Consider the following 25,685-nt stretch of genomic DNA (forward strand, 5'->3'; position numbering starts at 1 on the left):
AGGACATCAAGCATCTTGGCCCTGGGCTCATCCTCCAATTCCAAAGGAAATGGAATGGCATCAGCCATTTCCTTTACAAAAGATGGAAATTAAAGAATCTCTGGAGGAGATTTTCTCCTTTCAAGTGGATGGGAGGGTTCAGAGAGAATATCATAGGACTAGTCCGAGTAAAAGTACCTTGGATCCTTCTCTGAATATCATGAGTGCTCCCCCTCAGTGTCAGACAATACCTCATGACACGAGTGTTGACATCGAACCTGCCTCGATGCCGAGGAGCCACGCCCTCGAGAACGGCGTCAAGGAGCCGACCCCTGCCTCGACTCCGGCGGAGTTTCCTCCACTGACGTCGAGGGAGTGCCAGCTTGGGTGGCAGTTGACACCAGGGCCATATGTGGCACTAGTGTCGGGGGCCGCACTGCAGGACAAGGGCCAAGCGGGGCCACAACAGGAGGGAGGGTAGGCACAAGCACCCTAGATGCCGATGCACACCATTGCATGAGGCCATACAGCAGCTCAGTGAGCAAGGCCCAGAAGCGCTCATTGAGAGCCAACACCGGGAAAAGCTCGGGTGCTGGCTGATGTGCAGGTTGAAAGACCGCTGGGTTTGAAGCAGGAGCTGGATCTTGGCTGCTAGGAGACCGGCGCATCGGCACCTCCTATATGGAGGGAGATCGGTCCTCCCAGTGCCAATGCTTCTCAGGTGCTGAATTCTTCAATGTCTCGGAACTCCTGGCACCATGCGTCGAGGACGACTGATGACAATGCTTCTTGGCCTTCACCCAAAGTGTGTCACCGAAGCTCCTTGGTGACGACATTGAATCCACAGGTTGCCTTGGGGTAAGGTCTGAAGGTCAGTCCCGGGGGCCCTATACAGCAGGAGGCCTCGAAGCATGTGGAGACCCGATGCTTCACTTCTCCCAGTGTCTAAAGGTCTAGTAGCAGCCATGCTTACCGACGCTCCTGATGCCGGTGCGACGCTGAACGTCAATGCCAACACTTCCAACCTTGATGCTGATGCTGACGTCAAGGAACTGAACTTGGCTCCAAAACTCCTCTCTCATTGAGCCTGTCTGGAAACCTGGGTCCTCTTCTTCATGCAAAGAACACAGTGAGCAGGGCTGTGGTGGGGCCCAAGACACTGCAGACACCAAGAATGGATGTTTTTTTCCACAGATTGTCCGATTGCACCAGGTACAGCGCTTGAAGCCATTGAGAACTTTCGTGGACATGGAAGGAAAAACTTTGTTGGCTAAATTAAATGATGTGATAGTGCCTGAAAAAGGGGCAAGGCATGGAAAAAGAAAGGCAAAGTTCCCAACTGAAGTCAAGGCCTAAAGACGATGGAAAACAAAAGGAAACTTAAAACCGGGCAAAATCACTAAAAGATTAAAGGAAAAATAAGGACGGAGGTTCCAACAACAGGAACACAATGACGAAAAAATAACAGCTAAAAGGCAAAAAAAAAAAAGCTCTCTAGGACCAAGGATGTGAGGGGATGGTAAAAAAACACACCCTCTCCTCACTGCGGAAAAAGAACTGAGGAGACCATGTTCTTGCAGTGGGCGGGAAGGCATTCACGCATGCGTGGTGGAGCACGTCTCGCACTTCACAAAGCTCTCATTTAGCTTTGGTAAATCCTGGACCGGGTGACATGGGTCGGCGTCACCCACTTGTGAGAATTATAAGCCTGCTTGTTGTCAGAGAATTTCATTAGCAATGGGTCTCCACAAAAGCGTATGAACCAATGATAAATCAAATGAAGTTAACATAACTTAAATGAGCAATTTACATGTACAAGTAGGCACTTATAAAATTACTTAGAGGCACATGCACATAAAAATAGGTGCTTAGAAAACATAGCTCCTACCTTTATGTGACAAGTGGTGTAAGAGCTCCCACTAGTGGAGAATGGGCGGAGCAGACATGGGATTGTCATTTTATGCATGTATTTTATGAAATATTACTACTACTACTACTAATTATTTCTATAGCACTACTAGATGTACACAGCAGTGTACACATTATATAAAGATACTTTTTCTGTCCCTAGTGGACTCACAATCTACATCAATTCTTAGAGGCATGTGTAAGTACTTTGTGCCAGTATGTCCCAGGAAGCTATTTTATAAAGGTAGACAGGCATATATGTTGTTTTTATAAAACAGGTGGAACATATGTGCTTATGTGCCTTCCCTACTTAGATGCCCTGTTAGCCCTTGAAGAGCCTAATTATATAACACGGCATCTGGGTGAAAAGTTCAAAATGGTGCCATTTTATTTGTGTTTTAAAGTGGAAACATAGGCTATGTGCCATTATAAAATGGATCCTCAGAATCGTACCCAAAAGCATACAAAAGTAACTGCACAGATTTACATGTGCTCTGAATCTGGCATAAATGTGTGTGTGTGTACACCTCGTGTGTACATCACAACTTCACCTCTGCTCTGCCCAAACTATGCATTGGAGAATGCCTGAATGCACGCAGTGCATGTATAGCAAAGATACTTACCTGCAGTAGGTATTGTCCGAGGCATAGTTTGGGCTCACAATGTTAGGGCCATAACTGTGTCGGTAGCCCACTTGTGGTCAGCTTGCATTGAAGAAATTTGCAAGGCTGCAACGTGGTCTTTGGTCCACACATTCACATCTTACTACTGCCTTTAGCAACATTTCTGGGGTGCAGTGTGCATTTGCCAGGATGGGCATGAAGTCAGGGAAAGAATGTTGGCAAGACAATCGACTAGTTCATATGGAACTCTGATAGAACTTTAGGAAGGAACTTAGGGTGTGTATGGAGGACTACTCTGTTGTGATGAAACTTAGTATAAGGTGCATCCACTCCTACAGCCTGAAGCTCACTGACTCTATGAGCTAAAGTAACAGCCACCAAGAAAATGACCTTCCAGGTCAAGTACATCAGATGGCAGAAATTCAGTGGCTCAAAAGGAGCTTTCATCAGTTAGGTGAGAATGACATTGAGGTCCCATGACACAGGTGAGATTTGACAAGGGGCTTTGTCAGTGTAGCGAACAACTAGAGGCTGTCCAGAGATGGGCTTACCCTCTACACAGTGATAGAAGCACTAATTGCACATAGGTGAACCCTTACAGAGTTGGTTTTAAGACCAGACTCAGAAAGGTGTAGAAGGTACTCAAGCAGGGCCTGTTTATGGCAGGAAATAGGATCTAGGGCCCTGCCCTCAAATGAAATGGCAAACCTCATCCATCTGAAAGAGGAACTCCTCTTGGTGGAATCATTCCTGGAAGCCAGTATGATCTGGAAGACACCCTTGGGAAGATGAAAGGAAGCAAATTCTAAGCCCTCAACATCCAGGCCGTGAGGGCCAGAGACTGGAGATTGGAATGCCGAAGAGATCACGCGTTCTGTGTGATAAGGATCAGAAAACACTCCAATTTCCACAGTTCTTCGGAGGTTAACTCCAGAAGAAGAGGGAACCAGGTCTGTTGGAGCCAATAAGGAACAATCAGAATCATGGTTGAGTTTCAGCAAAGTCTTTCCTATGAGAGGTATGGGAGGATACTCATATAGAAGACCTGACCTCTAATGAAGGAAGAAGTCATCCAATGCTAATCTTGGGCCTGGATCCTGGAACAGAACTCCACACTTGGAAGACCTCGTGGGCAAAGTTCATGTTGAGTGAACACTCGTGCAGTTGCATGATCCTGCTCAGACTGTTGGCCAGGCTTTTGGATTTGCCCATCAGGTAAGTGGCCTTAAGAAGCATTCCCTGCTGGACTGCCCAATGCCACATTCCAAGGACCTCCTAATAAAGAGGGCGTGATCCAGTGCCCCCCCCCCCCCCCATTTGTTGGTGTAATACATGGCAACCTGATTGTCAGACTGAATGAGAGAATTTGGTTGATTAACTGATCTTTGAATGCCTTTAGAGCATTCCAGATCACCCGGAGCTCCAGAAAGTTGATGTGAAGATCCTGGGCTGACCAAGAACCTTGAGCGTGAAGCCTGTCTACATGAGCTCCCCACCCTAAATGGGATGCATCCGTCATCAGCACCTTCATGGGTTGTGGAATTTGGAATGGGAATCACACAGTCATACTGCATTGAATCATCCACCAAAGCAGAGACTGAACCAGCTCTAGTGACACTCAAATGACATCCTCCGGGTTCCCCATGGCCTGTCACCATTGGGAAACTAAACATGACCAAGACTGAGCTTATCTTTCCCCCTAAACCAACCTCTCCTCTTCCCCTATTCTCTGTTTCTGTGGATAACACTCTCATCCTCCCTGTCTCATCAGCTCGTAACCTTGGGTTCATCTTCGACTCCTCTCTCTCCTTCTCTGCACATATTCAGCAGACTGCTAAAACTTGTTGTTTCTTTCTCTATAATATCACCAAAATTCACCCTTTCCTTTCTGAGCACACTACCAGAACCCTTATCTACACTCTTATCACCTCTCGCTTAGACTATTGCAACTTGCTTCTCACAGGTCTCCCACTTAGCCATCTCTCTCCTCTTCAATCTGTTCAAAATTCTGCTGCACGACTTATATTCCACCAGTGTCGCTATGCTCATATTAGCCCTCTCCTCAAGTCACTTCATTGGCTCCCTATCCATTTCCGCATACAGTTCAAACTCCTCTTATTGACTTACAAGTGCATTCACTCTGCAGCTCCTCAGTACCTCTCCATTCTTATTTCTCCCTACACTCCTCCCCGGGAACTCCGTTCACTGGGTAAATCTCTGTTATCTGCACCCTTCTCCTCTACAGCTAACTCCAGACTCCGTTCCTTTTATCTTGCTGCACCATATGCCTGGAATAGACTCCCTGAGCCAGTACGTCAAGCTTCATCTCTGGCTGTCTTCAAATCTAGGTTAAAAGCCCACCTTTTTGATGCTGCTTTTAACTCCTAACCCTTACTCACTTGTTCAGTACCCGTATTTTATCATTCCCACCTTAGTAATTTCCTTATCTTTTGTTTGTCCTGTTTGTCTGTCCTAATTAGATTGTAAGCTCTGTCGAGTAGGGACTGCCTCTTCATGTTCAAGTGTACAGCGCTGCATACGTCTTGTAGCGCTATGGAAATGATAAGTAGTAGTAGTAGGTCCACTGGGCAGTTCTCATGTGAAGATGCGTTATGGGTGTCACATGAATAGTGGAGGCTGTGTGGTCCAACAACCTCAAAATCTGCCAAGCTGTGACCTGTGAGCTGCTCAGACTTAAGCAGCAAGGGTGACAAGAGTCCCTGCCTGCACCACAGGGAGAAATGCCAGAGCCGGCTGAGTGTCTAGCAGGGCTCCAATGAACTCCAATTTCTGGACAGAGAGCAGATGGGACTTGGGGTATTTTAAAACAAACTCTAGTAACTCTAACTCCCAAATAGTCATCTGCACAGACTCCTGAGCACCGTCCTTCGATGTAATCTTCACCAACCAGTAGTCAAGATAGGGGTACATGTGGAGGGGCATAATCGACCGCGAATGCCCATCTCCATGGGCGTCTATCTCCGAGAACGGATACGTGAAGGGGTGGGACAAACCGTATTTTCGGAAAAAACGGGCGTCCATCTTTTTTCCAAGAATACGGTTTGTGCCAGCCAAATGCATCGGATTTGTACGGATTTGAGTTGAATGGTTTCGTTTTTCAGCGGTAATGGAAACTGAAGGCGCCGAGCTCAAAAACAAACAAATCCAAGGCATTGGGTCATGGGAGGGTCCAGGATTCGTAGTGCACTGGTCCCCCTCACATGCCAGGACACCAACCGGGCACCCTAGGGGGCACTTGTAACAAAAAAACAAGTTAACTAACTTTGAAGTCCATAGCTCCCTTCCCTTGGGTGCTGAGCCCCCCAAATCCCCCCCAAAACCCACTGCCCACAACTCTACACCATTACCATAGCACTTATGGCTGAAGGGGGGCACCTAGATGTGGGTACAGTGGGTTTTGGGGGCAGTTTGGAGCGCTCCCATTTACCACCACAAGTGTGACAGGTGGGGAGAGGGGGTGGGCCTGGGTCCACCTGCCTGAAGTGCACTGCATCCACTAACAACTGCTCCAGGGACCTGCATAGTTCTGTGATGGAGCTGGGTATGACATTTGAGGCTGGCATACAGGCTGGAAAAAAAAGTTTTTAAAGTTGTATTTTTTGGGTGGGAGGGGGTTAGTGACTACCAGGCGCGTAGCTACGGGTGGGCCTAGGCCCATCCAGTCTTGGTTCAGGCCCACCCAGAAGCGCTACACCCAAACCAATTCCCTCCCTTCCCTCCAACCACACTCCCATGTCCAGCACAGCGCCTCTTTCCTTTCCCTCCACCCTCGCATGTCCGGCGCCTCTCTCCCCTCCCACAGTTCCGGCACCGCCACCTCCGTGTCTTCCTTACCCACCCCCCATCCTTGCCATGGCGCTTGCTCACTCTATCATCGCCGCCCAGCAGGAACTTCAAACAGCGCGTCAGCGCTGTCAGAGCCTTCCTCTCTGCTGCATCTCACGCAACTTCCTGTTTACGCAGGCTGGATGGGACGCGGCAGAGAGGAAGGCTCTGACACAGTGCTGACGTGCTGTTTGAAGTTCCTGCTGGGCGGCGATGATAGAGAGAGCAAGTGCCGCGGCAAGGATGGGGGGTGGGTAAGGAAGACATGGAGGTGGCACCGTGGCGGTGCCGAAACTGTGGGAGGGGAGAGAGGCACTGGACATGGGGGTTGGAGGGGAGGGGAGGGGAGGGGAGGGGAGGAAAGGGGCCCTGGACATGGGGGTTGGAGGGGAGGGGCCCTGGACATGCATGCTTATGGGTGGGAGGTTGGAGAGAAGGGAGCGAGGTGCTGGGCATGTAAGGAGGTGCTGGAGGGAAGAGATAGAGATGTGGAGCTGCGAGGGGAGGGAAGGAATAGAGTTGCTGGATATGTAGGAGGAGAGAAGGGATAGAGGTGCTCGATATGTGGGTAGGAGGGAAGGGAGAGAGGTGCTGGATATGTGGGTGGGAGCGAAGGGAGAGAGGTGCTGGATATGTAGGAGGGAGAGAAGGGAGAAGGTGTGGGAGGGAAGGGAGAGAGCTGCTGGATTTGTGGGGGAGGGCAGGCGGGAAGGGGGAGAGGTGCTGGGCATGCAAGGGAGGCTGCAGCAAAGGGAGAGAGGTGCTGGATATGCAGGGGAGGGCTGGAGGGAAGGGGGAGAGATGTGAACCTGCAAGGGGGGCGAGAACGAAGGGAGAGAAGTACTGGACCTATGAGAGGGGGAAGGGTTAGTGTTAGAGGAAAGGGTGAGGGATGTTGGATCAAGGAGATAAAGGAATGGTGGGGGGGGGGGGGGGGGTCAAATGCTGAACCCACAGTGGAGAATGAACCAGATGCTTAAGGGAGAGGGAAGAGAGAAGGAAAGTTGCTGGTTGGAGTGGGGTTAGAGAGGAAAGGTGTGTGGGAGGGAGAAAGGGGACATAGAGAGGTACAAAGAAACAGAAGGGAGATGATGAGCATTGGATGGGAGCATGGGGACAGGGACACAGATGAGATGCTGTATTGGGATGGCATATGGGCACATAGGGGCAATGCCTGACATGGGGGTGGGGAGGGAGATATGGGAATAGAGATACAATGGACATGGGGGGAGGAGGAGATATGGGAATAGAGATATAATGGACACTGAGGGGAGATACCAGACAAGAGGGAGAATAGGAACACAGATGGGAGATGCTGGCATGAGGTACATGGGTGCACAAAGGAATGATGATGGATGCGGGGATATGAACATGGGAGATTCTGGATAAGGAAATATATGGACACAGAGATGGGAGATGGATGGTGGACATGGAGACAGAAGAAATGTCAAATGGACAGGAAAGACAAAGGGAAGCAGAAACCAGAGACTGGGACCAATAGGATATGAAAAATAAAATGAGCAGACAACAAAAAGGTACAAAAAATTATTTTTATTTCTATTTTGTGCTTAGACTATGTCAGATTTGGCATATGTCAGACATGGTTGGGGCCCAGGGAAGAAATCTGGGAGAGGACCCCAAAGCCCATTACCAGGCTGCACCTTCTTCAGCTTCTGGCAGGCTTGGGGCTCTCTCTGGCCAGAGAGCCAAGCACAATTACCCTATTTGCACCCCCCCCCCCAAAAAAAATACCATTCCTGTCATGTGATACCTTTATATTTTGCACAGGAGGAAATGCCTTTCTTTGTTGTTTCTCTAGTGTTGTACTAAATGCAAGGTGTGGTTTCTTGGGGTTTCAGTTTAATTTATAGAATTTGTGGTCACTTATTCTGTATTTGGCTCTTGTGTTCTGTGTGCGTGGCCCCGAGGCATTCTGTCACCATGAAGTTTCTATGTAGCATTCTGTAGTAATTTGGCTTGTTCAGTTTTCTTGATAGATGTATCAATATTTCAGAGCCGCTTTTCAAAGGTAGAGGATCCTTGTTTTGGAAGTTAGTGCTGGCATGGTAGATTTGCTCTAGATTCTGAGTGACTTTTTGTTTGTAGATTTTTTAAAATTACTTTACAACATGTCTATTATTGAGACTACCAGAATTTCTTTGTATGGCGAGTTTATGGGGGAAATGTCCTTGCTGTGCTCTGCATCCATTGTTGATGGAAGACCAGGAGGTTCTCTGGAAGCGGAATGTGTTTGGCGTTCAGTGTTTGGCTTTCAATACCATATGTGTGTTGGAGGACCGTGGCTCAATGGGGGCTGAAGAAGAGTGCAGTTCCTTGTACTTCGTTTAGCTCTCAATTGGCCACTGAAGCCTGCACTGCTACCCTCATTGAAGTAATTGGGAGTGAGGTGGAGCATGGGGTGGGGTAGGGGCAAAGCATGAGTGTATTAGGTGGCTGGGTTTTATTTCTCTTTCAAAAAGTTGGCAACTCTAGTGCCCACCCATCCAACTTGTTGGCCCACCCAAAAATTGCCTTCTGGCTACGCCACTGGTGACCACTGGGGGAGTCGGGGGTGGTCATCCCCGATTCCCTCCGGTGGTCATCCTTGTCATTTAGGGCACTTTTTTGGGATTTGTTCGTGAAAAAAAAAAAAGGGTCCAAAAAAGTGACCCAAATTCGCGCTAAAAATGCCTTTTTTTGATTATCGGCTGATAACCACACCCCAGTCCCGCCTTCACCATGCCTCCGACACGCCCCCGTCAACTTTGGCCATTTCCGCAACAGATTGCAGTTGAAGACGCCCAAAATCGGCTTTCGATTCTACCGATTTGGGCGCCCACGGGTGAAAGACGCCCATCTCCCGATTTGGGTCGAAATATGGGGGTCTTTCTCTTTTGAAAATAAGCAGGATGGACTCCCAGTCTGAGTAGCGACTACGACTACAGCAAGACACTTGGTGAAAACTTGGGGAGCCGGCGAGAGGCCAAAAGGCAACACGTGGTACAGCGAATGATACATACCTGTAGCAGGTGTTCTCCGAGGACAGCAGGCTGATTGTTCTCATGACTGGGTTGACGTCCACGGCAGCCCCCACCAACCGGAACAAAACTTTGCGGGCGGTCCCACACACAGGGCACGCCCACAGCGCATGCGCGGCCGTCTTCCCGCCCGTGCGCGACCGTTCCCGCTCAGTTGAATGACAAGCAAAAATGAGTAAAAACGCAACTCCAAAGGGGAGGAGGGAGGGTAGGTGAGAACAATCAGCCTGCTGTCCTCGGAGAACACCTGCTACAGGTATGTATCATTCGCTTTCTCTGAGGACAAGCAGGCTGCTTGTTCTCACGACTGGGGTATCCCTAGCTCTCAGGCTCACTCAAAACAAGAACGCAGGTCAATTGAACCTCGCAACGGCGAGGGTATAACAGAAATTGACCTACGAAGAACAACTAACTGAGAGTGCAGCCTTGACCAGAATAAATTCGGGTCCTGGAGATATGCCGCGACCACCACGAGGCACTTCGTGAACACCCGTGGAGCAGAGGCGAGCCCAAAGGGCAGCACACAATATTGAAAGTGCCGTGTCCCCAGGCGGAATCTGAGATACTGTCTGTGAGCTGGCAGTATCGGGATGTGAGTGTATGCGTCCTTTAAATCCAGGGAACATAGCCAATCGTTTTTCTGAATCATTGGCAGAAGGGTGCCCAAGGAAAGCATCCTGAACTTCTCTTTGACCAGATATTTGTTCAGGCCTCTCAGGTCTAGGATGGGGCGCATCCCCCGTTTTCTTTTCCACAAGGAAGTACCTGGAATAGAATCCCTGCCCTTCCTGCCCGGGTGGCACGGGCTCGACCGCATTGGCGCTGAGAAGGGCGGAGTTCCTCTGCAAGTACCTGCTTGTGCTGGGAACTGAAGGATTGGGCTCCCGGAGGACAATTTGGTGGAGGGGAGGCCAAATTCAGGGCGTATCCGCACCGCACTATTTGGAGAACCCACTGGTCGGAGGTTATTAGAGGCCACCTTTGGTGAAAAAGTTTTAACCTCCCCCCAACTGGCAGATCGTCCGGCACGGACACTTTGATGGCGGCTATGTTCCCATGGATCCAGTCAAAAACCCGTCCCCGGTTTTTGCTGTGGAGGCGCCGGGGGCTGCTTAGGCGCACACTGTTGACGGGAACGAGCGCGCTGGGACTGTCCCTGTGCCTGATGAGGCTTTCGGGCCAGCTGGGTGTACCTACGCTTGTTGTAGGCGTAGGGCGCAGCCTGCCTGGCCCGGGAAAAACGTCCACCTGCTGAGGTGGATGCTGAAGGCGCCCGGTGGGAGAGCTTGTCGAGGGCGGTTTCCCGCTGATGTAGTTGGTCCACCAACTGCTTGACCTTCTCACCAAAAATATTATCCCCCCGGCAAGGGACATCGGCCAGCCGCTGCTGGGTGCGGTTGTCCAGGTCAGAGGCATGCAGCCATGAGAGCCTGCGCATCACTATACCTTGGGCCGCAGCACGAGATGCCACATCACAGGTTTCATATACCCCTGGACAGGAACTTTCTGCACGCCTTCAGCTGCCTGACCACCTCCTGAAAAGGCCTGGACTGCTCCGGGGGGAGCTTGTCGACCAGGTCCGCCAGTTGCTTCACATTATTCCGCATGTGTATGCTCGTGTAGAGCTGGTAGGACTGGATGCGGGTCACGAGCATTGAAGATTGGTAGGCCTTTCTCCCAAATGAGTCCAGAGTGCGAGACTCCTGCCCGGGGGCGCCGAGGCAGTATCCCTCGAACTCCGTGCCCTCTTGAGAGCAGAGTCCACGACCGCCGAGTCATGAGGCAATTGAGGCCGCATAACTCTGGGTCTGAGTGGATCCTGTATTGGGACTCCGCTTTCTTGGGGATGGTGGGATTAGATAAAGGTCTCAACCAGTTCCGAAGCAGTGTCTCTTTGAGGACATTGTGCAACGGTACCGTGGAGGACTCTCTAGGTGGTGATGGATAGTCGAGGACATCGAGCATCTCGGCCCTCGGCTCATCCACAGAGACCACGGGGAAGGGAATGCAAATAGACATGTCCCTGACGAAGGAGGCAAAAGAGAGGCTCTCAGGTGGCGAGAGCTTCCTCTCTGGTGAAGGAGTGTGGTCGGAGGGAAGGCCCACAGACTCCTCTGAGGAGAAATATCTGGGGTCCTCCTCCTCCTCCCCCCACGAGGCCTCTTCCTCGGTGTCGGACATGAGCTCCTGTAGCTCAGACCTCAACCGGGCCCGGCTCGACTTCGAGGCACCGAGTCCTCGGTGGCGTCATCGAGCGGTGGACTCCCGCGCAGGCGGGGATGAAGCTCCCTCCATCGACGTCGACGGGGACTCCACCTGCGTGGCGGTCGAGACCGGCACCGCAAGCGGCGTCGGTGTCGAAGGCCTCGGCACCGGGCTAGAGCACGCCGGCGCCTCCGTCAACGGCGCCGAGGGCGCAAGCACCCCCGGCGCCAGCACAGTCTGGCGCATCAGCCCTTCCAGGATCCCCGGAAGGATGGCTCGGAGGCACTCGTCCAGGCCCGCTGTCGGGAAAGGCGAGGGGGCCGGTAGAGATGTCGGTGCCAGAAGCTGTTCGGGTCCAGGAGACGGCACCGAAGTGCTGGTGCCCTGACGTAACGATACCTCTACCACCGAGGGGGAACGCTCCTCCCGGCGCTGCCGCTTCCTCGGCGTCGAATCATCTCTAGAGCCGGTAGCCACATGCGCCGTGGGCGACCGATGACGGTGCTTTTTTGTCTTTTTTCGGTGCCCGTCATCGGCGCTCGGCGGAACTGAAGAGGAGGAGGTAGATCCCCCTCGGCCTCGAGGGATTGGGTCCGACAGGGTTCGGTCCCGAGGGCCCTGGGTAGAGGGAGTGACCGGGGCCGATTGCCCACGCGGCCGCTAACCCCTGCCATCTCCGGACGACCAGCGGGCCAACGGGACCTGTGCTCCTGGGGTCGGTGCCGATTTCGTGGACATCGGTACCGGTACCGAAGAAACGGCCGTCGACACCGATGCCGTCGAAGTCGACGTCGAGGGGCCGGCGCAAGTGCCAAACAGACGGTCCCGCAGAACTTGCCTCGCCACTTGTGTCCGTTTCCGTAAACCGAGACACAAGGTGCACGTCTTGGTATCGTGCTCCGGCCCGAGGCACTGGAGGCACCAAGCGTGAGTGTCGGTCTGCGAGATATGCCGGCCGCACCGACTACACTTCTTAAATCCACTCGGGACCTTCGTGGACATCGACGGAAAAATCGCGTCGGCGAAGTCAAAGTCGTCGATGGTGGCGGTAAAATCACACCTTGAAAAATAAATCGACCGCGCGGCCACAAGGCCGCAACGAGACGCCCCCGCTAAAAGTACGAGGGGAAAACAAAGTTTTTCTCTCTTTTTTTTGTTTTGTAAAACAAATTAAAACAGAGAAAATAACGAAAGAAAAACAACGAAGAAGAAAACTCGCGGCAAAAGCGCAATCCAGTTTCCGGGGCTGACAGAGAGAGAGACGAACACGGCTCTCTCCAGCGCGGAAAAGAAAAGACTGAGCGGGAACGGTCGCGCACGGGCGGGAAGACGGCCGCGAATGCGCGGTGGGCGTGCCCTGCGTGCGGGACCGCCCGCAAAGTTTTGTTCCGGTTGGTGGGGGCTGCCGTGGACGTCAACCCAGTCGTGAGAACAAGCAGCCTGCTTGTCCTCGGAGAATGGAAGTTACGTGTCCCCAGCTGCAATCGAAGATATCTCCTGTGAGCTGGAAGTACCTGGATGTGAGTGTAAGCATCATTTAAGTCCAGAAAGCATACCCAATCATTTTCCTAAATCATAGGGAGAAGGGTGCCTATGGAAACCATCCTGAACTTATTTCTTTGACCAGGAATGTTTTCAGGGCCCTTACGTCTAGGATGGAATACATCCCCCCAGTCTTCTTTTGCACAAGGAAGTACCTGGAATAGAATCCCTTCCATTCTTCCCCTGGTAGAACGGGCTCAACCACATGGGCCTTTAGAAGGGCGGAGAGTTCCTCTGCAAGTACCTGCTTGTGCTGAGAGCTAAACTGATTTGCTCTTGGTGGACAATCCGGTGGTCTATTTCACCAATACAGGGCATAATCGTAGGACCCATTGGTCGGAGGTTACAAGGGGCCACTTTTCTCAAAAAAACTTCTGCCTCCCTCCGCCTGGCAAGTCATCTGGGACAGTCACTTTTACAGTGGCTATGCTCCGCTGGAGCCAGTCAAAAGCTCACCACCTGCTTTGACTGAGAAGCTGTCTGGGTCTTAGGCGCACGCTCTAGACGAGAATGAGTGCGCTGGGGTTGAGCCTGCTGAGGCTGGCAAGGAGAATTGGTGTACCTGCACCTCTATGAATAGTAAATATTCCTCTTCAACTTGCCGAAAAACCTCCCAGATGAGGAGGTAGTTGCAGACGGCACCTGGTGGGAGACAGTATCGATGATATCAGTGTGCTTCTTGATGAGGTCAGTGACCTTCTCTAGTTTCTCTCCAAAAAGATTATCCCACCAGCACGTAGCATCTGCCAACCTCATAGACACACAGCCATGAGAGTCTGAGTCATATGTTTGGTGTTAAATACATTCACATGTTTTATTCTCCACAAATCCAAGTACTTAGTTTGGGAATGGATCCCAAAGTACAAACTTAAAACAGACAAAACAACAAGTATTTGTTATACACAGCCAAATGAAACTACTACAATTTAGGATCAGAAACAGTAGAATAAAACAAACATCAAAATAATAACATATACAGTGGTGGAAATAAGTATTTGATCCCTTGCTGATTTTGTAAGTTTGCCCACTGACAAAGACATGAGCAGCCCATAATTGAAGGGTAGGTTATTGGTAACAGTGAGAGATAGCACATCACAAATTAAATCCGGAAAATCACATTGTGGAAAGTATATGAATTTATTTGCATTCTGCAGAGGGAAATAAGTATTTAATCCCTCTGGCAAACAAGACCTAATACTTGGTGGCAAAACCCTTGTTGGCAAGCACAGCGGTCAGACGTCTTCTGTAGTTGATGATGAGGTTGCACACATGTCAGGAGGAATTTTGGTCCACTCCTCTTTGCAGATCATCTCTAAATCATTAAGAGTTCTGGGCTGTCGCTTGGCAACTCGCAGCTTCAGCTCCCTCCATAAGTTTTCAATGGGATTAAGGTCTGGTGACTGGCTAGGCCACTCCATGACCCTAATGTGCTTCTTCCTGAGCCACTCCTTTGTTGCCTTGGCTGTATGTTTTGGGTCATTGTCGTGCTGGAAGACCCAGCCACGACCCATTTTTAAGGCCCTGGCGGAGGGAAGGAGGTTGTCACTCAGAATTGTACGGTACATGGCCCCATCCATTCTCCCATTGATGCGGTGAAGTAGTCCTGTGCCCTTAGCAGAGAAACACCCCCAAAACATAACATTTCCACCTCCATGCTTGACAGTGGGGACGGTGTTCTTTGGGTCATAGGCAGCATTTCTCTTCCTCCAAACACGGCGAGTTGAGTTCATGCCAAAGAGCTCAATTTTTGTCTCATCTGACCACAGCACCTTCTCCCAATCACTCTCGGCATCATCCAGGTGTTCACTGGCAAACTTCAGACGAGCCGTCACATGTGCCTTCCGGAGCAGGGGGACCTTGCGGGCACTGCAGGATTGCAATCCGTTATGTCGTAATGTGTTACCAATGGTTTTCGTGGTGACAGTGGTCCCAGCTGCCTTGAGATCATTGACAAGTTCCCCCCTTGTAGTTGTAGGCTGATTTCTAACCCTCCTCATGATCAAGGATACCCCACGAGGTGAGATTTTGCGTGGAGCCCCAGATCTTTGTCGATTGACAGTCATTTTGTACTTCTTCCATTTTCTTACTATGGCACCAACAGTTGTCTCCTTCTCGCCCAGCGTCTTACTGATGGTTTGTAGCCCATTCCAGCCTTGTGCAGGTGTATGATCTTGTCCCTGACATCCTTAGACAGCTCCTGCTCTTGGCCATTTGTAGAGGTTAGAGTCTGACTGATTCACTGAGTCTGTGGACAGGTGTCTTTCATACAGGTGACCATTGCCGACAGCTGTCTGTCATGCAGGTAACGAGTTGATTTGGAGCATCTACCTGGTCTGTAGGGGCCAGATCTCTTACTGGTTGGTGGGGGATCAAATACTTATTTCCCTCTGCAGAATGCAAATAAATTCATATACTTTCCACAATGTGATTTTCCGGATTTAATTTGTGATGTGCTATCTCTCACTGTTACCAATAACCTACCCTTCAATTATGGGCTGCTCATGTCTTTGTCAGTGGGCAAACTTACAAAATCAGCAAGGGATCAAATACTTATTTCCACCACTGTATGCACGTAAAATTATACACTCAAGCTAACATTAAATGGGGAGGCTAAAAGCATCCTTAAATAAAACCGTTTTCTACTTCTTCCTAAAAGCCAACTTGTATTGTACATCAAGCTTATTTCGCAAACTATCTGGCAACAAATTCCCTAACACTGGTGCCACAAAAATAAAAGCCCTAATATGTACAAAATCATATATTACCCATTCTCAATAAATCCTGTTGATTTGACCATAACCCAAAGAAGGCTCAGATTAAATTTCCCACACATCGCTCTAATAACTATCCAAAGTAACTTGAATTTACATGCTGACAAACTGGGAACCAAGGTAAAGTAATCGAAGTGGGGCTAATATGGTCAGATTTAGCCCACCCACCAGCAATCTAGCTGCTACATCCTGGGCTACCTGAAGCACCTTAGTAGCAGGCAGGCCAACCAGTAAGGAATTACAACAGTCCAAATGAGGTAACACAGAAACTGCAAAACCACACAAAAATCACCATGTTTTAGCAAATCTTTAAGTTGATGCAATATATGCAACTTTCCAAACAAAATCACCTCTACTTGCCAACAGGAACCCGCATCTCAAATCCAAAATCACCCCTAAATACTTAATTTCAGACCAGACTGGAACCTGTCACACTGAACATGCAATATAATCTGGGAAATGTAGCGATTAATCTTGTTTTATGAATAAAGTTTTGGTCTTGGCTATGTTCAGAGATAAATTAGGAGTAGAAACTGATTAAATAACCATCCCTACCTTGAAAAAGCTAGAAACCCCAAAGGAAGTAATATCAAATAAACAACATAATATCATCTTCATATATCCAAAAGTGTACTCCTAGCTCATTACGTAATCTCAAATATAAGCTAAACAGTAAATATAGTAAAACTGATATTTATCTAATTTGTATTATGTCTGCTTTGATATTTGTTTTGTGTGTGGATAGGTATTTTATGTATGTTTTTATGGAAGCCACTTAGGTTTGAAGCGGATATAAGTTTGTAAAATAAATAAATAAATCCAACCATAAAGAGCCCAATAGGTGTGACCCACTCTCACCTACTGCTGTCCAACAGTAAACATTGCTAACAACAACAACAACAGCCTTAGAAAGTCACTCATGTATATGTTTATTCCAAAATTACCACTTCTCGTTTGGCGTCTTGATCCAAAACCTTCTTCTCTGCTGTCAGTTGGTCCAAAATGGTTTTCTGCAGTAATGGTGCATTTGCTCCTCTTACAACAGCAACCAACTCTCCTCCCTGTAACATACAATTACCATCTTATCTATGAGAAGTACTTTCATGACATAATATGAGAATTTTGCCAGTTAGCCAGCTGAATGTTGATTTTTCAATGTTAAATCCTTTCCTTCTTGCCCACATTGAGTGACAAATCTGAAACTAACAGCTCGCTGCAGTTCTACTTCTGCCTGCCCTTGCTGAAAGAAAAAGCTGGAGCTTTATGAAGCCTTTCCTCCCAACCATCCAATGTTACCAGAAAAAGCTGGGGCTGACAGCCTTTGTTCCCCTCTCACTCATTTGCCCAACTTAAACTCTATTACCACAGAGCACCCATTCTGATATCTTCCCATGGCAGTTGTTAAAAACATTCACTATAGATTTCCTCTTCTACATTCCTGAACCCTGAGTCACCCCTCGTGACAACCTCCAGAATACCTTCAAAAGTCCTCAATTGCTAAGGCAGAAGAACACAGGCTTATTTCTTTTCAGTTTGATGCCCTGAGTTAACATAAGAATGTAACTCACCTTGAGCTACTACTGAAAAAGGTGTGAGCAAAATCTAAAAAATCTAATATAATAAAACGCACCGTGAACGTTCTAATGAGGACAACGTTCTGTGAAGCCCTGAAGCCCTGAAAGCCATCTGACGTCACTGAAGCTGTAGGGTTCGTGGATTCGTGGTGTGAAGCCTTCAAGCCAGCCAGCCGTCTCTGCCCCGCCCTCGCGAAAAAAACAAACAAATCGGGAAGCGAAACGTCAGGGAAGGAGGCGGCGCTCCCGACGTCTAGCCTTCCCTTCGCTGTGTTCCGCCTTCAAAATAAGGCGGAACACAGCGAAGGGAAAGCTAGACGTCGGGAGCGCCGCCTCCTTCCCTGACGCTTCGCTGCACGAACCGCCACGGAGGTAAAGTTAAAAAGAATAATAAAAAAAAAAAGGGATGCATGGATGCGAGGCATGGATGCGAAGGGGGGGGGGGGGAGAAGAGGGCGGGCCAGGCTGGGACATGGGAGAGAGAGTAGCATGGATGCAAGGGGGGGGGGGCATGGAAGGGCGAGAGGGGACTTGCTGGAAAAGGATGAATGGAGGCGGCAGCAGTGTTGCCAGGTGGGCGGTTTTACCGCCCAATTGGGCGGTTTTCCGCGACCCGCCGCGGGAAATTTTTGCCCGCGGCGGGTTGCGGTTTTTTGGGCTGGTTTTTGTGCTTCGGGCGGTTTTTTTCGGCCGCGGGGGGGGCGGGGTTAGTGACGTTTTTGGGTGGGATTAATGACGTTTTGGGCGGGGTTAGTGACGTGGGAGGCGGGGCCGATGACGTAGGAGGCGGGGCCGATGACGGGGAGGCGGGGCCGATGACGGGGAGGCGGGGCCGATGACGGGGGAGGCGGGGCCGGTGGACGTGGGAGGCGGGGCCGGTGACGGCGGGGGGCGGGGTTTATGACGGCGGGGGCGGGGGTGACGACGCGGGGGTGGGGGTGTCAGGGGGGGGGGTTTGTGTTTGGGCGGTTTTTGGGCTGTTTTTTGGGCTCCAGTGGGCTGGAAAAAAATTTTCCACCTGGCAACCCTGGGCGGCAGGGGACAGAGGAGCATGGATGGGTATGGATTAGGAGGACAGGGCACAGGGAGAGAGGGGAATTACTGGAAATGGATGAATGGAGGGGGCAGGGGACAGAGGAGCATGGATGGGCATGGATTGGGAGGGCAGGACTCAGGGATGAGAGGGAAATTGCTGGATAGGGAAAAATGGAGGGGCCAGGGTGACAGATGAGCATGGATTGGAAGGGCAAGACTCAGGGAGAGGGGAATTGCTGGATAGGGATGAATGGAGGGGACAGATGGGCATGGATGGATATGGATTGCAGAGCAGGCCTCAGGCAGAGAGGGGAAATGCTGGATAGGGAAAAATGGAGGGGCCAGGTGACAGAGGAGCATGGATGGGCATGGATTGGAAGGGCAGGACTCAGGGAGAGGGGAATTGCTGAATAGGGATGAATGGAGGGGGACAGATGGGCATGGATGGATATGGATTGCAGAGCAGGCCTCAGGCAGAGAGGGGAAATGTCTGGATAGGGAAAAATGGAGGGGCCAGGTGACAGAGGAGCATGGATGGGCATGGATTGGAAGGGCAGGACTCAGGGAGAGGGGAATTGCTGCATAGGGATGAATGGAGGGGACAGATGGGCATGGATGGATATGGATTGCAGAGCAGGCCTCAGGCAGAGAGGGGAAATGCTAGATAGGGAAAAATGGAGGGCCCAGGTGACAGATGAGCATGGATGGGCATGGATTGGAAGGGCAGGAGTCAGGGAGAGGGGAATTGCTGATAGGGATGAATGGAGGGGACATATGGGCATGGATGGATATGGATTGCAGAGCAGGCCTCAGGCAGAGAGGGGAAATGCTGGATAGGGAAAAATGGAGGGCCAGGTGACAGAGGAGCATGGATTGGAAGGGCAGGACTCAGGGAGAGGGGAATTGCTGCATAGGGATGAATGGAGGGGACAGATGGGCATGGATGGATATGGATTGCAGGGCAGGCCTCAGGCAGAGAGGGGAAATGCTGGATAGGGATGAATGGAGGGGGCAGGTGACAGACAAACATGGATGGCCATGGATTGGGAGGGCAGGGCTCAGGGACAGAGGGGAATTGCTGGAAAAGGATGAATGGAGGGGGCAGGGGACAGATGGCCATGGATTGGGAGGGCACGGCTCACACTCTCTCTCTCATATACAATGTCTTTCTGACTCTCACTCTCACACACTCTGTCTCACACTGTATCACATTCACTCTCTATGTGCCACACAGTCACTCACACACTCGCTTGGTGTCATACACTCACTCTCACAGAGAATCTGTTTCTCACACACACTCTCTCTCTTGCCCACACACACACACTCTCTCTCACACTGTGTCTCACATACACACTTGCACACACTCTCATTCTCACACACACTCTCTCACAAACACACTCACACCCAGACTCACTCTCTCTCTCACACACTCACACTTTCACTCTGACTCTCAAACAGTCACTCTCACATACACTCTCCCAACATACACACTCCAAGGAAAACCTTGCTAGCGCGCCGTTTCAATTTGTGTCAGAAACGGGCCTTTTTTACATAGTAATAAATAAGAGCCATGGTCAAAAAAGCTCTAGGCAACAAGCTGGGAAGAATGAAGTCTGTGTCTCCCCTCAGCTTGGCAATGGATGGTTTTGGGGGGAATCCAAAGTGATTTTTTTTTAAACTCTGGAAGGAGTAATCGGATTGTACAGGGACTTTGTAATGATATTTTTAATTTGAATGAGTGGGAGAGGGGGAATGTGAAAACCTTTGGCCTGTTGGCCCTAGGTGTTCAACTTGGGTACTAGGAGAGAGGCTCTGCCAGCTCTGGCGTTTTCTTTTAAGAGGAGGGAGGCTAAGGGGCCTATACCTACATTAAAACTTGGGGCAGGAGGGAAGCAGCACTTAGACTTGGCCATCCAAGTTAGCTGGTAGGCGCCCAACGTCCTTTCTCCAACCTAACTCAGCCCCTTTTTAGGATCCTATGTTTAAAAGCCTAGTAAAAATAGGCACTCAAGCCCAGTCAGTTGAAGGGGGCCAATTATGGTACCAAACACTCAAAGTGAGGGGCCTAAACCTCTGAAAATTGACCTCTATACTTATTTGTGTTAGTATGCATGCTAATAGTATTCACCCACTATAGCACATCTCCCATTAAGTGCAATTTCATGAGATAATTTTATAAGCTATTCTTACACTTAAAACACAGTTTTACATGTAGAAATAAGCACTTATGTTTAAATTGTTTTTATTAAAGACTAGTAAAAAAAGGCCCGTTTCTGACACAAATGAAACGGGCGCTAGGAAGGTTTTCCTCGGAGTGTGTATGTTTGACAGAGTGTGTGTGAGAGTGACTGTGTGACAGAGAATGAATGTGCGAGTGTGTGAGTGTGACAGAGAGAGTGAGACTGGGCGCGAGTGTGTGTGAGAGAATGAGTGTGTGGCTGGGGCCTCCTCCCTCACTCCCTCCCTCCAGGAGCCCTCCTCCCTCCCTCCCAATTCCATGGTCGTTCCCTCCCTCCGAGTTCCAGGGTCGTCGTCCCCTCCCCTCCCTCCATCCATCTATCCCTCCCTTCATCCATCCCTCCGAATTCCATGGTCGTCCCCTCCCCTCCCTCCCTCCCAGTTCCAGGGGCCCTCCTCCCAGTTCCAGGGGCCCCCTCCCTCCCTCCGAATTCCAAGGTCGTCCCCTCCCTCCCTCCCTCCCTCCGATTTTCAGGGTCCTCTCCCTCCCTCTCCCTAGTTTCAGGGTCCCCCTCCCTCCCTGTCTCCCTCCGAGTTTAAGGGTCCCTCTCTCCCTCCCTCCGAGTTTCAGGGCCCCCTCCCTCCCTCTCTCCGAGTTTTAGGCCCCCCTCCCTCCCTCTCTCTCTCCTAGTTTCAGGGCCCTCCCCCTCCCCTCCCTCCGAGTTTCTGGGCCCCCCTCCCTCTGAGTTTCAGGGTCCGTCCCTGAGTGGCCTAGTGGTTAGGGTGGTGGACTTTGGTCCTGGGGAACTGAGTTCAATTCCCACTTCAGGCACAGGCAGCTCCTTGTGACTCTGGCAAGTCACTTAACCCTCCATTGCCCCATGTAAGCCGCATTGAGCCTGCCATGAATGGGAAAGGTGCGGGGTACAAATGTAACTTAAAAAGAAATCCTTCCGAGTTTCTGGTCCGTCCCTCCATCCTTCCGAGTTTCTGGGTCTGTCCCTCCATCCCTCCCTCCTTCTGAGTTTCAGGGTCCATCCCTCCCTCCTTCTGAGTTTCAGAATCGTTCCTCCGTCCCTCCCTCCCAGTTCCAGGGTCCCCCGTCCATCCCTCCCTTCCTCCCTTCCACTTCCAGGCCCCCCTGCCTCCGAATTTAAAAAGTCATGTTGGATTTACCAAGTTGGGGTTACGTCATCCGACAGTAGCGCTTAGAGCCGTGCAGGCTCGGCCCCTTCTCTCGCTGTCTATCTCTCAGCTCTGGTCCCGCCCTTACGGAAACAGGAAATGAGGGCAGGACCAGAGCTGAGAGACAGACAGCGAGAGAAGGGCCGAACCTGCACGGCTCTTAGCGCTACTGCCGGATGATGTAACCCCGACTTGGTAAGTCCAACATGACTTTTTAAATTTGGAGGCAGGGGGCCTGGAAGTGGAAGGGAGGGACGGACGGACGGGGGACCCTGGAACTGGGAGGGAGGTTAGCAAATGGTTTTTTTTTAAGTTTTTTTTTTTTTAAATTTTGCCTTTGTTTAGCCGGAGAAAGATGTTTGTCTCTCTCCACCAATGTCCCTAAAGTTCACTTGGAGTTCCAACATTCCAATGTCTCTGGTGACGTCAGCTGGTGGTTACGAACGCAGCCAGAAACATTGGAACGTTGGGAGTGCAAATTATTATATTAGATTAGAAACACAGACACAAACATGGAGGGGGGGGGGGGTCTAGCACATAGTACTATACAAAACATGGCCAAAAATGCAAAAAGATCCATAACCAATAAAGGCAAAATCAAAGAGAACCCACCCCCACCCCAAAACCAACCCCCCCCCCCCCCTTCCCACCCAAAGGAGTCATGCATAAAAAAATAATTATACAATATTGGTGCCCAGAAATGTAGAAAACAAATAATGCAACATTCACACATTCAGCAGTTAGCTTCTGGCCTGGGAGTTGAGAGTCTGTCAAAAGGGTTCCCGAATGGCACAAAAGTGAGAACCCAGAACTTAGGCAAAATCATGGACCTGAAGCCAATCCAGTCTCATCTGGTAAAGCATATATATATATGCCACATTGTGACAAGGCAGCAGTGGAGGACAGCCAAGAAAACAAAATCATTTTAAGAGCCATCAAAAATAACTGCCGCAAGTAAGCTTTGCATTCCTTCAGGACAGGGCCATCAAATATATAGAGATCAAACAAAAGCCTGGATGACTGTTGAACTGTGAGACACCACAGGAATGGAACCTGGTCAGCAGCCTAGTCCAAAACCGCTGAACCGCTGAGCAGGACCAAAACATATGGCCCAATGTTGCCACTGCTGAGCCGCACTTAGGACAGGACCCATCATGAATAGCTCAGCATGAATAGCTCTCTGAGGAGAAAAGTATAAATGAAAAACAAACTTATAAAGCAGTTGACGGTGAGGAATACTAATGATACGTTTCGGAAGTGCCAGAATAAAGGCCTGAAGTGGTGAGGCCTCAAAGGGAATCTGGAGGTTCCCACACTAAGCAGCCATCAGTTTAGCATAGTCCGCATCCACAGTGGTATCTTGAAGATAACGGTGATGGAAGGTCAAAGGGACATGCTCCTGAGGCCCCAACGTAAATGCTTCTGACAACGTCTCCTGCGCATCTTTCACGAGATTTTCCCAAGCCAAAGAATGAACATAGTGTCGCAGTTGAAAATAGGCAAGAGATCTCACTAAGGGAGCTGGTATGACTGTTGTAATTCTGTAAAAGGGTTTCATATGTCCATCCACTGTCATCACCTGTAATAGGTACTTAATCCCTTTGCGAGCCCACTGAGTAAACACTCAGCACTCTGTCCTGGAGAAGTGTTATTACAGATAGACAAAAAAGGGGTCTCTTGAGGAGGAAAGTGGTATATTTTACAGACCCATCGCCAAACTGCCCTGCCTGCGCGTAAAATTGGGTGAATCTTAAAAGTGCCTGGAGGAAACCCAATAAAGCCATGCAGTAAATAACTAATATGAATTTGAGGGACAAGGGTCATCTCCACACCAGTAAGGGAAAAAGTATGGGTCCTTCTAAACCAATCATTTAAGTGGCATTCCACAAGCTATAGTTAGATGATGGACACTAAGCAAACCCATCTCCACATGCAATACAGGAATATGTAATCTGGCCACGGAGAGATGGAGACGTTTGCCTTGCCATAGATAATTTTTCAAAACCCGATTTAAGGTGCGTTCATCCCTCCGCATCAAATAAAGGGACAACATTTGAAAAACATATAGCCACTTCAGCATCAAAATCAAATTGCATAAGGCTTTACAGTGCCAATGGATAGAACCTCCAAAGCTGTAACTTGACCTGAGTAGTCTCCAAAAGCGATGCCACGTTGAGCTGATAAAGGGAGGACAAATCAAACAGGACAAGAATGTCAAAATATTTTAATGCCCACTCCTCCCACTGAAGAGGAAATGGACCCTTCCAGGTAGAACGCACTGACGAAACCAGTGGAAGAGCTTTGGACTTATCAAGATTAAACTCGGAGAGCTTGCCATACTCCCCAATAACCTGCAACAAGATAGGGAGGGCCCTCTAAGGACCAGTCAAAAGAATAAGATCATCCGCGAAAGCTAAAGCTTAACAGCCCTGCAACACTATGCCCAGAATCCAACTGCCTATCCCATAGCGAGGTAGCACCACGAACAAAAACACCCAGCTTACTTGATCAAATGCTTTTTCAGTGTCTAAGCTCAAAGCAAGCTCAGCCCCCACCCCCCCGGGATTGACAGTGGGATAATGCTAAAAGGACCTTCTATGCATTGAGAACTGACTGGCAACCCCCCACAAAGCCAACCCATTCCAGACTCACTAAAGTGGGCAGAGAGATCGCCAGTTAGGTTGCCAAAATTTTTCACAACAATTTAATGTCCACATTAATAAGGGAGATAGGGTGATAAGACTCCTCCAGCTCTCGGGGTTTCTGAGGCTTAGGAAGCAAGGTGAGCTTATGAGGGGCCCTATCAGCTGAATTTGCAAACATTTATAAAATTACCCAGAGAAACCATCACTGCCAGGTGAAAAGTAATCCTTAATACCCTTAATGGCTTGCTGAAGTTCCTTGACTGAAATAGGTGCATTCAGAGCTAACAGGGTATCGGGCGAAAGGCAAGGCAGTCCAGCAGCATAAAGAAAAGTTTGAATTGTAGAAGAAGGAGCAGCAGGATGGGCAGAATAGAGGGTCTGAAAATAGGTGGTGAGTATGTGCTCAAGATGATTGGTCAAGCTGCCATCTGGTCTGAAGCCCCCCCCCCCCCCCCCGTTTTCACCATACGTGCCAGAAGTTTACCGGATTTGTTAGCATATTTGTGAAACTGACACTTCCAATAAAGGGGGCTTCTAGCTGTGTGCTCATGGATGAGAGTGTTGAGTGCTGTTTGAGTGGCAAGGTACGTTTCTTTCAAAGATTGGGAAGGACAGCAAAGGAAAGCCCACTTAAATAGACTCTAGATTAATTATACTCGCAACAATCTTCTTTTTACAAAGACTCATGTAGGTGATGATATCACCTCTTAAAACAGCTTTTGTTAAAGGTGCGATTAGAGTACCTTTACGATAACTGAGAACAGGGAGGCCTGGGTTTACCCAATCTCCGACATTATAATCAAGCATGTCTCATGCGGCACCTCCGGGATTGGATACTTAACACAGATCAATTTACCCCGGTTAGCTGGGAGCATGCACTATACAAACCTTGGCATGTAAATTTTCTTTTACAGGCTCAATCAAAAAGTTTGCCGCCAACGTGTAAGAAAAGTATTTTGTTACAACCCTTAAGACAGGTCTGGCGCTTTCTTATGACAGCTTGGAATCAAAACCCAAATGTTAGCGATCAGCTTCCATTCCAGGGAAATGGAGATTTTCCTCCTGGATTGGAGGCTGGAGTAATCAAGAGCTGGTCAGACATGGGAATCACTCTAATTAAACACATAATAAACGAGGAGGGAGGTTTGTATACATT

General features: G+C 49.6%; 1 protein-coding gene across 1 annotated transcript in view; it reads right to left on the reverse strand.

Moving 5' to 3' along the window:
• NME9 (NME/NM23 family member 9) overlaps positions 1–25,685 on the reverse strand; it is a 330,355-nt gene that overhangs the window by 262,715 nt on the left and 41,955 nt on the right. The window contains exon 5 of the mRNA XM_030210834.1: positions 16,857–16,973. Within this exon, the coding sequence (XP_030066694.1) occupies positions 16,857–16,973 (117 nt within the window). The remainder of the gene's footprint in view (positions 1–16,856; positions 16,974–25,685) is intronic.

This window comes from Microcaecilia unicolor, chromosome 7 (assembly GCF_901765095.1).
Source record: "Microcaecilia unicolor chromosome 7, aMicUni1.1, whole genome shotgun sequence".
Classification (NCBI taxonomy): domain Eukaryota; kingdom Metazoa; phylum Chordata; class Amphibia; order Gymnophiona; family Siphonopidae; genus Microcaecilia; species Microcaecilia unicolor.